Source organism: Corapipo altera, unplaced genomic scaffold, assembly GCF_003945725.1.
Source record: "Corapipo altera isolate COAL_440 unplaced genomic scaffold, ASM394572v1 343, whole genome shotgun sequence".
Classification (NCBI taxonomy): domain Eukaryota; kingdom Metazoa; phylum Chordata; class Aves; order Passeriformes; family Pipridae; genus Corapipo; species Corapipo altera.
In genome coordinates, this window is record NW_020884913.1 from 5,035,342 (window position 1) to 5,047,646 (window position 12,305).

The 12,305-nt window shown below is 45.7% G+C and overlaps 1 protein-coding gene across 19 annotated transcripts in view; it reads right to left on the reverse strand.

Annotated features, from left to right (window-relative positions):
* The window catches only part of CACNA1G (calcium voltage-gated channel subunit alpha1 G), a 145,896-nt gene that overhangs the window by 13,219 nt on the left and 120,372 nt on the right, over positions 1–12,305 (reverse strand). For 15 of the 19 annotated variants that reach the window (XM_027654370.1, XM_027654364.1, XM_027654366.1 and 12 more), the window contains 8 exons: positions 9,920–10,029; positions 8,729–8,862; positions 7,469–7,539; positions 7,112–7,190; positions 6,913–7,034; positions 6,398–6,742; positions 3,946–4,086; positions 638–772 (listed from right to left, as the gene is read on the reverse strand). In XM_027654370.1, coding sequence (XP_027510171.1) covers positions 638–772; positions 3,946–4,086; positions 6,398–6,742; positions 6,913–7,034; positions 7,112–7,190; positions 7,469–7,539; positions 8,729–8,862; positions 9,920–10,029 — 1,137 coding nt within the window. Of the gene's footprint in view, positions 1–637; positions 773–3,945; positions 4,087–6,397; positions 6,743–6,912; positions 7,035–7,111; positions 7,191–7,468; positions 7,540–8,728; positions 8,863–9,919; positions 10,030–12,305 lie in introns of those variants that run through there. The other 4 variants (XM_027654371.1, XM_027654372.1, XM_027654365.1 and 1 more) reach the window with 3 other exon arrangements.

Consider the following 12,305-nt stretch of genomic DNA (forward strand, 5'->3'; position numbering starts at 1 on the left):
ATGGTTAAGGCAGGGTTCAAAATACTGGTTATTTCAGTCAAAAAGACACAAAGTAGTCTGAACTTTTTTTTTTTCAGCGGGGTGGCTGCTAGAAAGAATTCCCAAAACAAGCATCATCTCGGAGAGATCCCCATCTGATATTCGTAAAATAAACAGTCTGGCACCAATCATGCAAAAAGCCTTGTGGTGCCTGTGTTCATAAAGACAAAAATCCATTACAAACCGAGGGGTTGGAGCTGACCCCTCAGCAGAGGACACGAGTCATTAGCTCATGGGTGTCTCTTCACGCAGCACCACTGATTTGTTTCAGATGGGGAGGAAATTTCAACCTTGACGCTTTCCAAAGCATTTTTCTTTTACTATTTATTTTACTTGTAGAAAACACATTGTTTATATATAAGACATCAAAGGAAAAATAGCAATAACTACTCGTTCCTTGCCAGGAGCCAAGTTTGTGGGCAAGAGTGATAAAACCCAGGACCTAATGGCATTAAGGACAACGTCCTGTTCAGGGGGAAAGGTTGGTGCTATTTGGGAAAGGGCTTGAACTGAAAATGCCATTAGGCAGGTGTAGAGAAGTGGGAGCAGTATTTCGAACCCTGTAAACATCAGACTATACAGCGACCAGTGTATGTACATTGCTTTCCAGAGCATTAAGTAAGTGTGTGTTAATATCATCAGGAAAAGAGTCATCCGTCAGAGCTAAGGACCAGGACTTTTCAGAGAGAATATCTGACGTCAGAGACAGAGCCTCCATCTCAGCTAGAGGGATCTAAAGGGAGAGATGATTAAACATAAGAAACCAGGACACAAATCTTTTGGAAAAGAAAATTAAAAAAGAAGTATCATAATCTAAATATTTCTAGACACTAAAGCAATATCCCTGCAGTGGGAGAAGCTACATCATGCACATTGTTACCAGGGACAGAACATTAAAGAAATGAAATATAATAAAGAAATGAAAAAAAGGAGTGGGACATTCATACTTTAGTGCTTACCAATGATCTGGGATGGGGTTTAAAACCATACACTAATGCTAGCATTGTATTTTGCTGTTCTCCTGTCTACATGAAGAAGCAAGTCACATTACTTTCCTACTAGAGAGATTTATCCTCTTGGCTGTGATCAAATACAAGAAGCTTCAAGATCTGGTTTCTCTGAAGTTGTTTCCCCCTAATAACCATGCTGCTTTCTTGGCCTCTAAGCTGAACTTGTTAAGTTTGCAAAGATTCCCCAACAGCAAAACCATTTTGCAGGTGGGACATGGAGTGTGCCTTTCCCTGTGCCCTGGGGAGGGTGCAGGGACCTCCCCCTCCCAGAGAGGTAGGTGGGACTACAATCAACTTCCTAATGGCTAAATGGGGGCAGGGGGAAACTTAAGGCTTGATTTTGGTTAGTGAATGCCTTCCTGGTGCCTTCAGTGGGTTTTGGTTGGTTAAAGAGCCTCCAGTGCTGGGGTAAGCACCAATAATTGTCCTACTAAAACAATCCCTGCATCTTCCACTCCCCAAATATCCTGCAGCCCTGGCCCCAGCCACCCCCTCCAGCACTGAGCAAACCCAAATTGGGAATAGGCGCTGCATGGCTGCACTGATTCTGTACCAATGCATCTTGCACAAACACATCCCCACTGAAGGCATTCAAGCAATCAGTAAAAAATCTTTATCCAAATATTGATGAATCTCTCTCCCTTGACACAGTGACCTTCTTATAAGAAATGTGAAATGCCATTTCAGATTTTGGAGAAAACGGGGGAAAAAGGGGACTGCTGCATCTCCCCCAGAGCAGCATCTCTGCTGCTCAGCACTTATAAGAGGGGATGTCTGCACTGCAATGGGCTCAACCCTCCCTAAATCCCCTCCCTAGGTGCATGTCTGAGGCTGGTGCTCATGGCACTGGGGATGGCATTTCACCAGGTAACCTACAGACCTGGCTCATGTTCGCAGGGGCTGCCTGCTCTGGGCAAGTCCCAAGTGCTTCCTTTTCACATTTCTCGGTGTGCTTTTTTTTTTCCCCATCCTCTATGCTTGAAAAGTCTTTCAGCAGCAATATATCTTCCAAGAGAAACCACAGAGACCCAGATCTGTTGCACTGAAGTTGTCAAAGGGCTGGGTTTTCTCACTCTTAGAAACGGCATCCGTGGGGCGAAACAAACCCAGTGATGAGTGAGCCTGGAGAGGCTCAAAATTCAGCTGAGATAAGTAAGAGGGTCGGGCTCCTCTCATCTAACCTTGGCTTTGATATCTCCTCTAACACAGTCATCTGCTGGCAATGGATGAGAGGGCTGCTTTGGAGGAGCTCCTGATTTCATACCAGGCTCCCTGAAAAAGCACCAGTGCAAAAGCTGCCAGCCCAAGGACAGTGATCTCTAACAGGGACCCACTGACTGGAGCCAGGAAAAGGCTGTGCAGGAACGTGGTGGACACCAGCAGCTCCTGCCCACTGGAGCTTCCCTGCTGGGAGCTGCTATTAATCAGGTTGCTTTCAGCAAGTCCCAGCACTGCTCTAAATTCCTGACTTGCCTGAGAACATGACAAATGGTGTGAGCAGAAAAGCCAAAATGTAAACAAAACATCACCCCCTTTCAGCCTCCCCAAACCCAAAATTGAGTTCGAAGCCGTCAAAACATTTTGTTGGAAACATTCAACTGATTTATACAGGTTTTAATTATAGAGGGGGAGCAAAAAAAAAGCTTAAATTTTAAAAGAAAAAGCCATTGCAAACTGGAATGCTATATTTTTTCATTATGAAAATGTCAAAACAAAACCTTTTTTTTTTTTTTTTTTTGCTGCAGCAGCACTTTCCAGTGAAAAATGTTGTGACAAAAAATTTTCAACCAGCTCTCGCTGGGTTTCCTACTGACCCTCTGCCTTCCCTGCCAAAGCTACTGTCTCTATTCCTCTGGCAATTCTTAGAGGCAACCACTTCCTATAGCTTAATAGACTCTGGAATGCGATACAGAGCAATCAGAGGGAGACATGTTATCCTGCTATATAAAGATCTGCAGTAGGATTTCATTTTACCTAAGCTTGTTCCTTTCCTCTAATGAACCACGGGGTTGGGTAATTTAGAGTGTCAGTGAGCTCATAAATAAGCACACTGATTTAACAAGAAAACTTCTGCTATTTTTAGCCAGAAAGGGGGGAAAAAAATAGATCAAGAAATACGGAATTTGCTCAATTCCAACTGCAGGAAAAAATAGGTATGCTTGAATTATTATTATGGTCACTACTGTGATTTAGGGAAAATATTTGCTCCAAAGAATAACACACTTGAGGAAAGTAGGTATTTTATTCTAGGAAGTAAATGAACTAATTTTAAACAAGTATTCCAGTTCCAGTTCAAGAAAGTACTGGAGCACACGATTACTGAAGTGACTCATTAAGGGCTGCCTCCCCTCCTAAATTCAATCTAGATCAGGGATGAGGATCTAGTTTACAGTGACCCATTTGCAAGAAGCCGCTTTAGGAAAAATCATTCAAAACTGGATTTTCATGCAGTATAAGTAGGCACAAAACAGAGATCATTTGATGATCCCCAGCAACTCTGCTCTGGGAAGACCTCACGCTGTGCTCCAGGCTCTGCAGATGTGCCCTGACATTGCTGTGGAGCCCTGCTTAAGGCAAGAAGCCAAATATGAGAACCTCACTGAAGGATGGAGATGGGATTTTGTACACTTTCCCTCCAACACCCATGAACTATAAATCCCAATGAAAAACTTCTTACTATGCTGACAAGGGAAACTCCAAGCCTGTACTCTTGCTCTTGCATTGATATACAACATCATAAACCAAGATATTATCTCAACTCCCACAGAAAAATCCAAACCAACTTATGCTTCAAAATCCCTGTGACCGCATTATACAAAGAACTTTAACTCGCTATTAAAGGTCTCAGTCAAATTGAGTTTGGATGGAGACTTTGCAGGAAATTAGATATATTAACCTGGTTCTCAGAGTTGTAATATTCGGGAGCTGGGAGGGCATAATGATGGCACACAGAGCCTGACAGGTTGTCCATCAGCTTCAGCTCTCCTTCCAGAGATTCCTGGATCAGCAGTGATATGGTATCAAACAAGTGCCTTTCCTAGGAGGGGTGGTGTGTAGCATGCAGAGAGAGAGAGAGAGCAAGCCAGAAGGAGAAAGGAGGAAAAAGGCAAGGGACAAAGACAGAGAGAAAAAAGGACAGTGTATCAAACCCAATGAACAAAAGGGGGAAAAACAGAATAGAAGCAGGGAAAAAGGGGTGGAAATGTTCAGGGAGAACGGCAGTAACAGAAACAATGGGACAGGAGAGGTGAGGCAGGAGAGGAGAGAGAACAGTGCAGTAATATCATGGTGAGCAGAGACAGCTTTCTCAGACGTTACTAGAGACGGGGTGACGGTGGCTGCTCCCGCTCAGGGCCCTCCTCGGGGACAATCTTGCTCCCAGCAAACACGGCCGGTCACTCCTGGGACCTGAGCAGCACAACGGGGCCGGTAGAGCAGCATCTTCATACTCGGTGCTGTGAACTTCTACAGGACACTACTGCTGTAAGGCTTCGAGACACACGGTCCAGAGCCCGAGGACCTAATACTTGACACCTAAATCCATATCCAGAGGGCACATAAATTAAAATAACCAGACTAGAAGAGGAGCTGAGCATCCTGCCCATGAAAGCTGCAGCTGACCAGGACAGAAGCACGTCAGGTCACTAATTCATGTGCCAGACATGGGTTGAGGTGCCTCAGTTGTCCTGGCCAACGTCAAACCAGCTGGCCACAGCACAGACAATGCGAGGTTGTACAGAGCAGGGTCTGGCTTTTGCAGGCAGCATGGGAGTGATTTAAGGGTGCATCTTCCATGTGGGGGATGCCTACTACATACAATGAGATGAGGACCGTCGCTACAGTCAAACAGCACACGGTGCAAAAACCCCAGGGAATGGGCAAGCAAAAGAGCATGCTGACCACGTGTCCTTGCAGGGTCATGTCCTGGGAATTGTATTCCTCTGCTATCGTGCTCAAGCATCAGATTTGTCCTGAAGATTTTGGCTGGGAGAATAAATAGGCAGAATAAAAATCTCCTGGAGGTTTTTGAGGCTTCTGTTTGAGGGAAAGAGCAAGAAACACACTCTGGAGGTTATGACTTAAATAAGCCCTTTCCCAGGCCACCTTCATAGAAAGCAGGTCTAACAGACTGCAAAGTGAGGGCACTCTCATTGACTTGTCCTGCAATTCTACATTTTCTCTGTTTTGCCAGTTTAAGTACTGGTGCAGAACAACAGGGCCAAGGACAGTCTGCCAGTACTCTGCTCAACATGTACAACAACAGTTGGGATGTGTTGTTTGTTCCTAGAGGACGTAGTAAATCTGGATTTCCCCACATTGCCCTGAACTTCTTTTTCTTGTGCCAAAGAGCAGCTTTGGACTCTGTCTCAGATATCAGAGACTCTAATGGCACCAGAAATTTCCAGTAGCTTAGGAACTGAAACAAAGCTAAAGCAGGGATTTACTCTTTTTCACCCTTGGACTAAAGATCACAAATGAGTTTTTCATGCATTAGAATACTCATTAGTCCACCCCAGGCTGAGGCCAAGATATGCTGTTGTGAAATCATGATGTAATAAAAACTAATGAGGTCTGTGTAGAGTTTAACTCAATTTGCAATCAGCTAAGACTAAAAAAAGGCTGGACCGTATTTCTTGTGTAATTCCAGTTCAGTGCCCTCCCAAAGGACCTGTCTGGGGCTTGACCTCACCTCTCATTCCTCAAACTGAATATTCCTCCAAAAACCATGCTTTAGGGAGACTTGGTGCAGCTCATAGCAGCTCCCACATTACAGCCCTGTTCTGGCACTGCTCCAGTTGGTGGGAGTTCTGCCACCAGCTCTGGTGAGCTCAGGTTTGAGCCTCTTCTGGATTATTCTATTGTTAAAAGAATCTTTTCTTACAAGACTGACTGTGGGGATGGATTTTAAATTGAGGTTACATAAAACAAATTTAATACTGAAGCAAAGATTAGCCAAGTTTTATTCCTCTTTTATGTTGTGGTTCATGGTCTGTATTAGAAAAGCAAACACATTATGCTCATGATTTTGCTATCACAAAGGACCCAGTCAACACTCTGGATTAGAGCAAATCTGGAGTTAGCTTTAAATTTGGTGCCTTGGGCACACCTCCAGAACAAATTGCAAAGCTCTCTACCTCCAAACAGATGCGTCAAGGTGGTCTGGAGACCTGCTGGGGTCTTTTCCCTGCAGCATCAGCTCCCACACCACACAACACTCAGTCAGCAGACAGCGAGGAATACAAGCCCAGGACATACAGTACACCCCTCCTTCATTACCAACTCGTGCATGTCTTCCCCCAGAAAATATGCAGGTCAAGCCCTCTTCACCCTCCAGCCGAGGTTCTCACCATGTGGTAAGCTAAAGAGAGCTGAGAATCCACCTTGATTTGCATGGGATTGGTACATCCTCGGGGGCTCTCGGGTCTCTCTCCACCGGTGCTGCCTGTCCATGCAAAGATGTCCGAGGGGCTGTGTTGGCCAGGGCTGATTGTCTTCATTTCCATCTCCAGTTCTGCCTCCAGCTCTGCCTCCTCCTTCGCCTCTTTGTTGCTCTCCTCCAAGTGCTTCATGAGCACAGCGATCACCACGTTCACCAGCACAAACTGGGCCGTCAGCACGAAGGAGACGAAGTAGATGGGGGAGATGACGGTGTTGTAACAGGTGGACTCCTGGTCACAGTCACGCAGCGTGTCCTGGAAACAGGGGGGGAAATGGTGGAGGGATGTGAAGAGGTTCCAGCAGGGACCGCGGTCTGCTGTCTGGCCACCTGGCTGCACCTCCTTTCATGAAGAAAACTGAGAAGATCTGGCAAATTTCACGTCTGGGATAGCAATATACTTGCCGATGAAACCTTAACATTTACCTTCATTATCCCATTCCAGTTGTCTCCTGTGGATACTCGGAAGAGAGTCAGAAAGGCCATCCCAAAGTTCCTGAACGTGGCGTGTCGTCCCAGCCCCTCACAGGGGTGTGTGTCATCACATTCTGTGGGACCAAGCACAGCCATGAGACCACCACTCACACACCACTCCCACCCCTTCCACCGGCACGGGAAGACTCACCAAGGTCTCCAAACAGCTCCACTCCAAGAGCTGCAAATATGAAAAACAACAACATGAAGAGAAGACCCAGATTCCCCACCTGAAAAGAGAAAAAGAAATGGGGGGGAAAAAAACACAAAAAAAGAACATTCATTGATTTTTTTGTTCCAAACCTGTTTCTTGCTGTATTCTTTAATCCAAAACTTAAACTGCTTCAGGGGAAAAATGACCTCAGTGTGAGGACTGTATCTCAGACTGTGCTTCGGAAGGGAAATGTGACTTTCTAATGACAGTAAAGATAAAATGATTAGCATTCCTCTGCAATAGGAAATTAGCTGTGGGCCAGAGGAGATCTGGTTTGATATGGCAGTGGGTTACCTGCGGCAGCGCTTGCATCACAGTGTCCAAGAGGGCTCTCATCCCCACAGCCATCTTCAGCAACTTCAGCACTGCAGAAAACACATTTGAAATATGGTAGCAGCAGTGTTAGCACAGAGGCACAAACCCAGCCCCTCTCCCGGGAGCCACAAATTATAGGAGGAGAAACGTGAAATCGTGTCAAGTGTTCTCCATTAGCTGCTACAGTCCCTGGCCTTTTTACATCGCTCCTTGTTGCTTGGATACTATCAAAATCCTGTGAATAGCAGCATCACCTATCCCGAGACTTGAAGAAAGTGTTATCATTCTGCCTGGTGCTTCCTTTCCCCACTTTATCTGTGTTGGACTCATCTCCTTCCTCTGGTTATCATGAGCAGTTACTTTCCCAGCCCTGGGGCTACTTTCCCACTTTCATAGGCTACCCACTTTCATACATGATTCACTGAGGAACTGATTTACACATCTCTTCCAGAAGGTTGCATTTCCAACTGGAAACCGCATGTATTTTTAATTCTGAAAGGGATCCAGTGCACTTTTCCCCCCCCCCCCCCACCCCCCTTGAGACACAGAAGCATTTAATTTCTCCTCTAGCTCCTTCTTTGCTTAGATGAGGGCTGTAATCAGAACAATTTTCCTCAGAGCACAATACCCTTCAGGATGGCCTGGCAGTACTTCATTAAGGGCCTGAGCACTCACATTTTACAATTTCATCATTTGGCCCTGAGACCTCCCTGTTCTGAAAAAATCAGGCCCTGCAGAAGCTGGCTCCCCGACTCGGGTACGTGTTGCTACACGTCTGAGGGGACAGATGGATGCAGAGTGACAAGGCAAGCTTTGTCACCAAGTGGTGTGATGTAAAGCCTCATGGGAAATTAAATTTATTAGATGCTTGTCTTTTAAAGCCAACATACTCAAGCTTGTGTTCTCTAATCCCTGTTAGAGATGACTTTGATTTGACTGGCATAATTTTCCCAGGTATATCTCTGGGAGTTACAGCCACAGTAACTTCTCCTTCATTCCTAAGCTCTCAGCTTTTCAAGTCCTCTTAAGACAGAAACACATGGTCAGTTGGCTCAGCTTTTTGGCTCCTTGCAAGTATTTTCCCCCATTGTTCTTTTTATTTGTTTACAGCCTGCTGATGCCAGAACTATGCACATCATGATGGGGATGTGCCCCAGGACTGTTTCCCAACGCTTTAACTCTCTCCTGGTGGGGACCCCGCACCTCGAACACAAGTCAGTTCTGTTTTATTCCTCTCACCTCGAGCAATCCTGAGAACCCTCATGATTCGGATAATAGTGGGGTTAATTGGTAGCGAAGCGTTCACCTCGATCTCTTCCAAAGTGATGCCCATGATAGACAGCAGCACGATTGCCAGATCTAATTGGTTCCATCTGGAGACAACACAAAATGAAGTTTAACATCTACTAAGAAGCTGGCAAGGGGAGGTAGCTTGCTTCACACGAATTCCAGTCATTTCAATGGCTTGAGCACTCAAATGAATCTGCAGCATTTTTCTGAGGGTATTATACAAAAGCAGTTATGTTATGAAATCATTATAACTAATGCATCTCATTAGAAAAACAGCCAATTCTAAAGATATCCTTGACTGAGGGGAAAGAGAAACAAAAGCTGGGCAGTTTTCTACCCAGAGGCTGCAGACCTCAGGGGAGGTGCTGCGGCATCTCTCCGGCCACTTCTAGACATGACACTCGTGGACCTCAGCGTGAGATCTGCCCCAGAAAGAACAGGACCCCGTGTCCAGTCCTTGCAACAAAAATCATGCTGGGTAAAGGAAAGACCCCAAAGATTGGTGCCAGGCTGGAGGAAGATTTAATCCCACCACGGATACACGAAATGTGGGGAGAGGGGTGGAACAACACACTGGTTGCTGAAGGGCTCCTGTCGAGTCCTGCTCAGTGGTGTGCTCTTGGTGTTAACATTGAAGAAGTCAAAAATGGGAGGAGAAAGATTCACCAAGGACATAAAATTTGTATTTGTGAGGTAAGAGAGTGAAAACGTAGATAAAGGCACAATTTCATCCACTGCTCCACATCTTCAAAAGAAAGGGTCCCTTTTCTCTTTCATTATCATTCAGGGCAAGATTCTGTCTCTTGCTATAAATTTTGTTACTTCACCAGGTCCTCTTGATTCTATGGACATGCAACTGGTGTGAGAAGAGAACCAGCTGGTCAGTGTGAGACCCGTCACTGTTTCATCCACTCCCAAGGGCCAAAGTGGTACAATCCCTCTCCTTGGCATGCACGATCCCTTCTCTGGCTCACATCCCAAGTCTCCACCTACCCAGCTTTCAACCAGTCACGCCACAAAGCGTTCACACATATCAGACTGACACCACAGGGCAGACCATGGGAATTTAGGATGCTAAATGTGGATGGCTGTCTCCAGAACCTGCTGCTGACCCCGTGGTCACGATGGAGTTTTTGTTACCTGTCTTGGAAGAAGCGACGAAACCCAAAGGCAATAAGCTTGAAAACAGACTCCAGGACAAAGATAACAGTGAAGATGTAATTGCAAATCTTCAGGGCTTCATCAAGAACCTGGATGTGGGCACAGGACTGGGTTAGACATTAGCTCTGCAGAGGGGCTTTGCTGCCTGCAAACCTGAATCTTCTGTCACCAGTTACTCATTGCTAAACTACAGATAAAAGTCTCTAAACGTGGACTCTCTCCAATGATAAATGTCCCAGGGATAGAATCCCAGGAGGGGCTGACACAGACCCAAGGCACAACCCCAGCTGGGATTGCTGGGGTGAGCAGTAAGAGCTGCTGCATTTGCAGGTGTCAGCAGCACAAAACCCCTTGTGCTTTCTGCAGAAAGCTGAATTTCATCCCACTTGCTCATTCATGCAAGCACTGGCCAAATGACTCCTTTGTGACAGCCTGCCATTACTCCTCACCTTGAGCTTTTGGCAAGGAGCAGGAGAGAGGGATGGCATGCCAGGAGGAGTAAGTGCCTTGCGTTTTCCTCTGCCCCCCTTCCTCTGCAGAAGTCAGAGCCTGGCCATTAATCCAGGTGCACCCTGGCTGGGACAACGCGTGCACAGTCAGGCATTAAGCCTCCTCAGAGATTATTTTATCCCCAAAAGCCTTGCTCATGAAGGAGCACTGTAGTCACGGCATCCTCCCTGGCCTCTTAAGTGACACGCATTGAATTTCTCACAGTTGGCAAATGGAACAGTAATAACTGTCCAGGACACTGTTAGGGAATGCAGGAGATGGGAACAGAGTGCTCTGAGACCAAAACCAACACTTGCTGATCCCTCCATGGGAGAAATCATAGCAGGAGGGGTTTAAGCCATGAACTCTGTTGTCATGTTACAGTTTAGTTTCAAGCATCCATGGGTGAAAATCACCTCACCTGCCTGACAAACACAAACCCAAAGGAAGCCCTGGCTCTGAACGAGCCTCCCCTCATACTGCAGAGCACTTGGGCTCCGCAGCAAATAAGAAAATTCATCTGGCAAAAGCAGATAAATGTGCTTGAACCACCTCTATGCACTGTGCATCCCCTTCTCTGTGAGCAGCTGCAGCATCCCTGGTTGGTCTTTCATTCCCAGGGCATCCCAGTGCATCCCATCACCAAATCCTTTCAGCACCAAGACACCAAGCAATTGTTATATTTGGATATAAAGCTGTCTGGCACATTTAGCCTTTAAGTGTCTTCAGGATCCCAGCCATCCATCCATCACCCAGACCAGAGTGATTTCGGGGCCCCGACTCAGCAAGACTCAAGTATGTGCGTGGCTCGAACTGTGCTGTCACACCAGCGCAGCCCAAGCTTGGAGTTATTACCCAGACGCTGCATACCAGAGGCTTAGAGACAAAATGTTATTTTCCTTAAGAAAATTAAAAACAAAATCCTGACCAACATTTTTATAATACAAGAGAAAATGTAGCTGCAAAACGACTGCGGTAAGACGCACGCTCTAGTGCGACTCCAGTCCAGGTTCCTTCGCCAACAACCTTTTTCATCACCAAATGACTGAATCATGAAATGAGCCTTCCAGGGTATTTAAAGGTGACCTGAACAGAAAAAATAAATTGGGCTTGTTTCCTTTCACTTTTGGCTTCTTTATGATAGGCTGGAGGATATTTCCCCCAGTCGTTTGCATGTTTTAGTTGTTTGGGGTGGTTTTTTATATTAAGTATTCAAGTCCTGTCTAGTCTTAGAGAATACTTCCTCCTATTGTGTGTTATATTTATTCATTCTGAAAGTGGCTAATAAAAGTAAGTACAAGTTATATGGCAAAGGCAGCTATTTCCATTTCATTCTTATGCACAAGAGACTTGACATCCCAGGACAGGCTGTTTTTATTTTCACAGCATGAAAAAGACCCAGGAACTTAGCACACTAATATATTAAAATGTACGTAAAAGATCAGAGTGGAATGCAATGCCTGTGAAAATCGGGTCCTATGGGACACTGGGGATTTAGAAGAAACTTTGCAAAAAGAAACATTTCACATATTCTTCTATTCTTTTTCCTCTTTCTTTTTATTTTTTTTCAGGGGGAAAATCTAAGTAAAATGGAAGATATCAATGATGATCTAATCTAGCAAAGCAAACAAACCTGCTCCTATCCTCATTTTCAAAGCAGTTTGCTTGCACTTAACTAGAAGGGAGAGGTGCAATGGGATCCATGTACCAAAAGCCATGGATTGAGCTGGAGGCCAGCTGTAGGATGGGTACAGTCCACGGGCAAAGGGACAGTTCAGGCACGGTGAATGGGGGTCCTGAGGTCTAACAGCAAAACTGGCCTTGACTCAGCCCATCAGCACATCCCACCACGGCCCTGCATGTCCCCCTTGGCTGT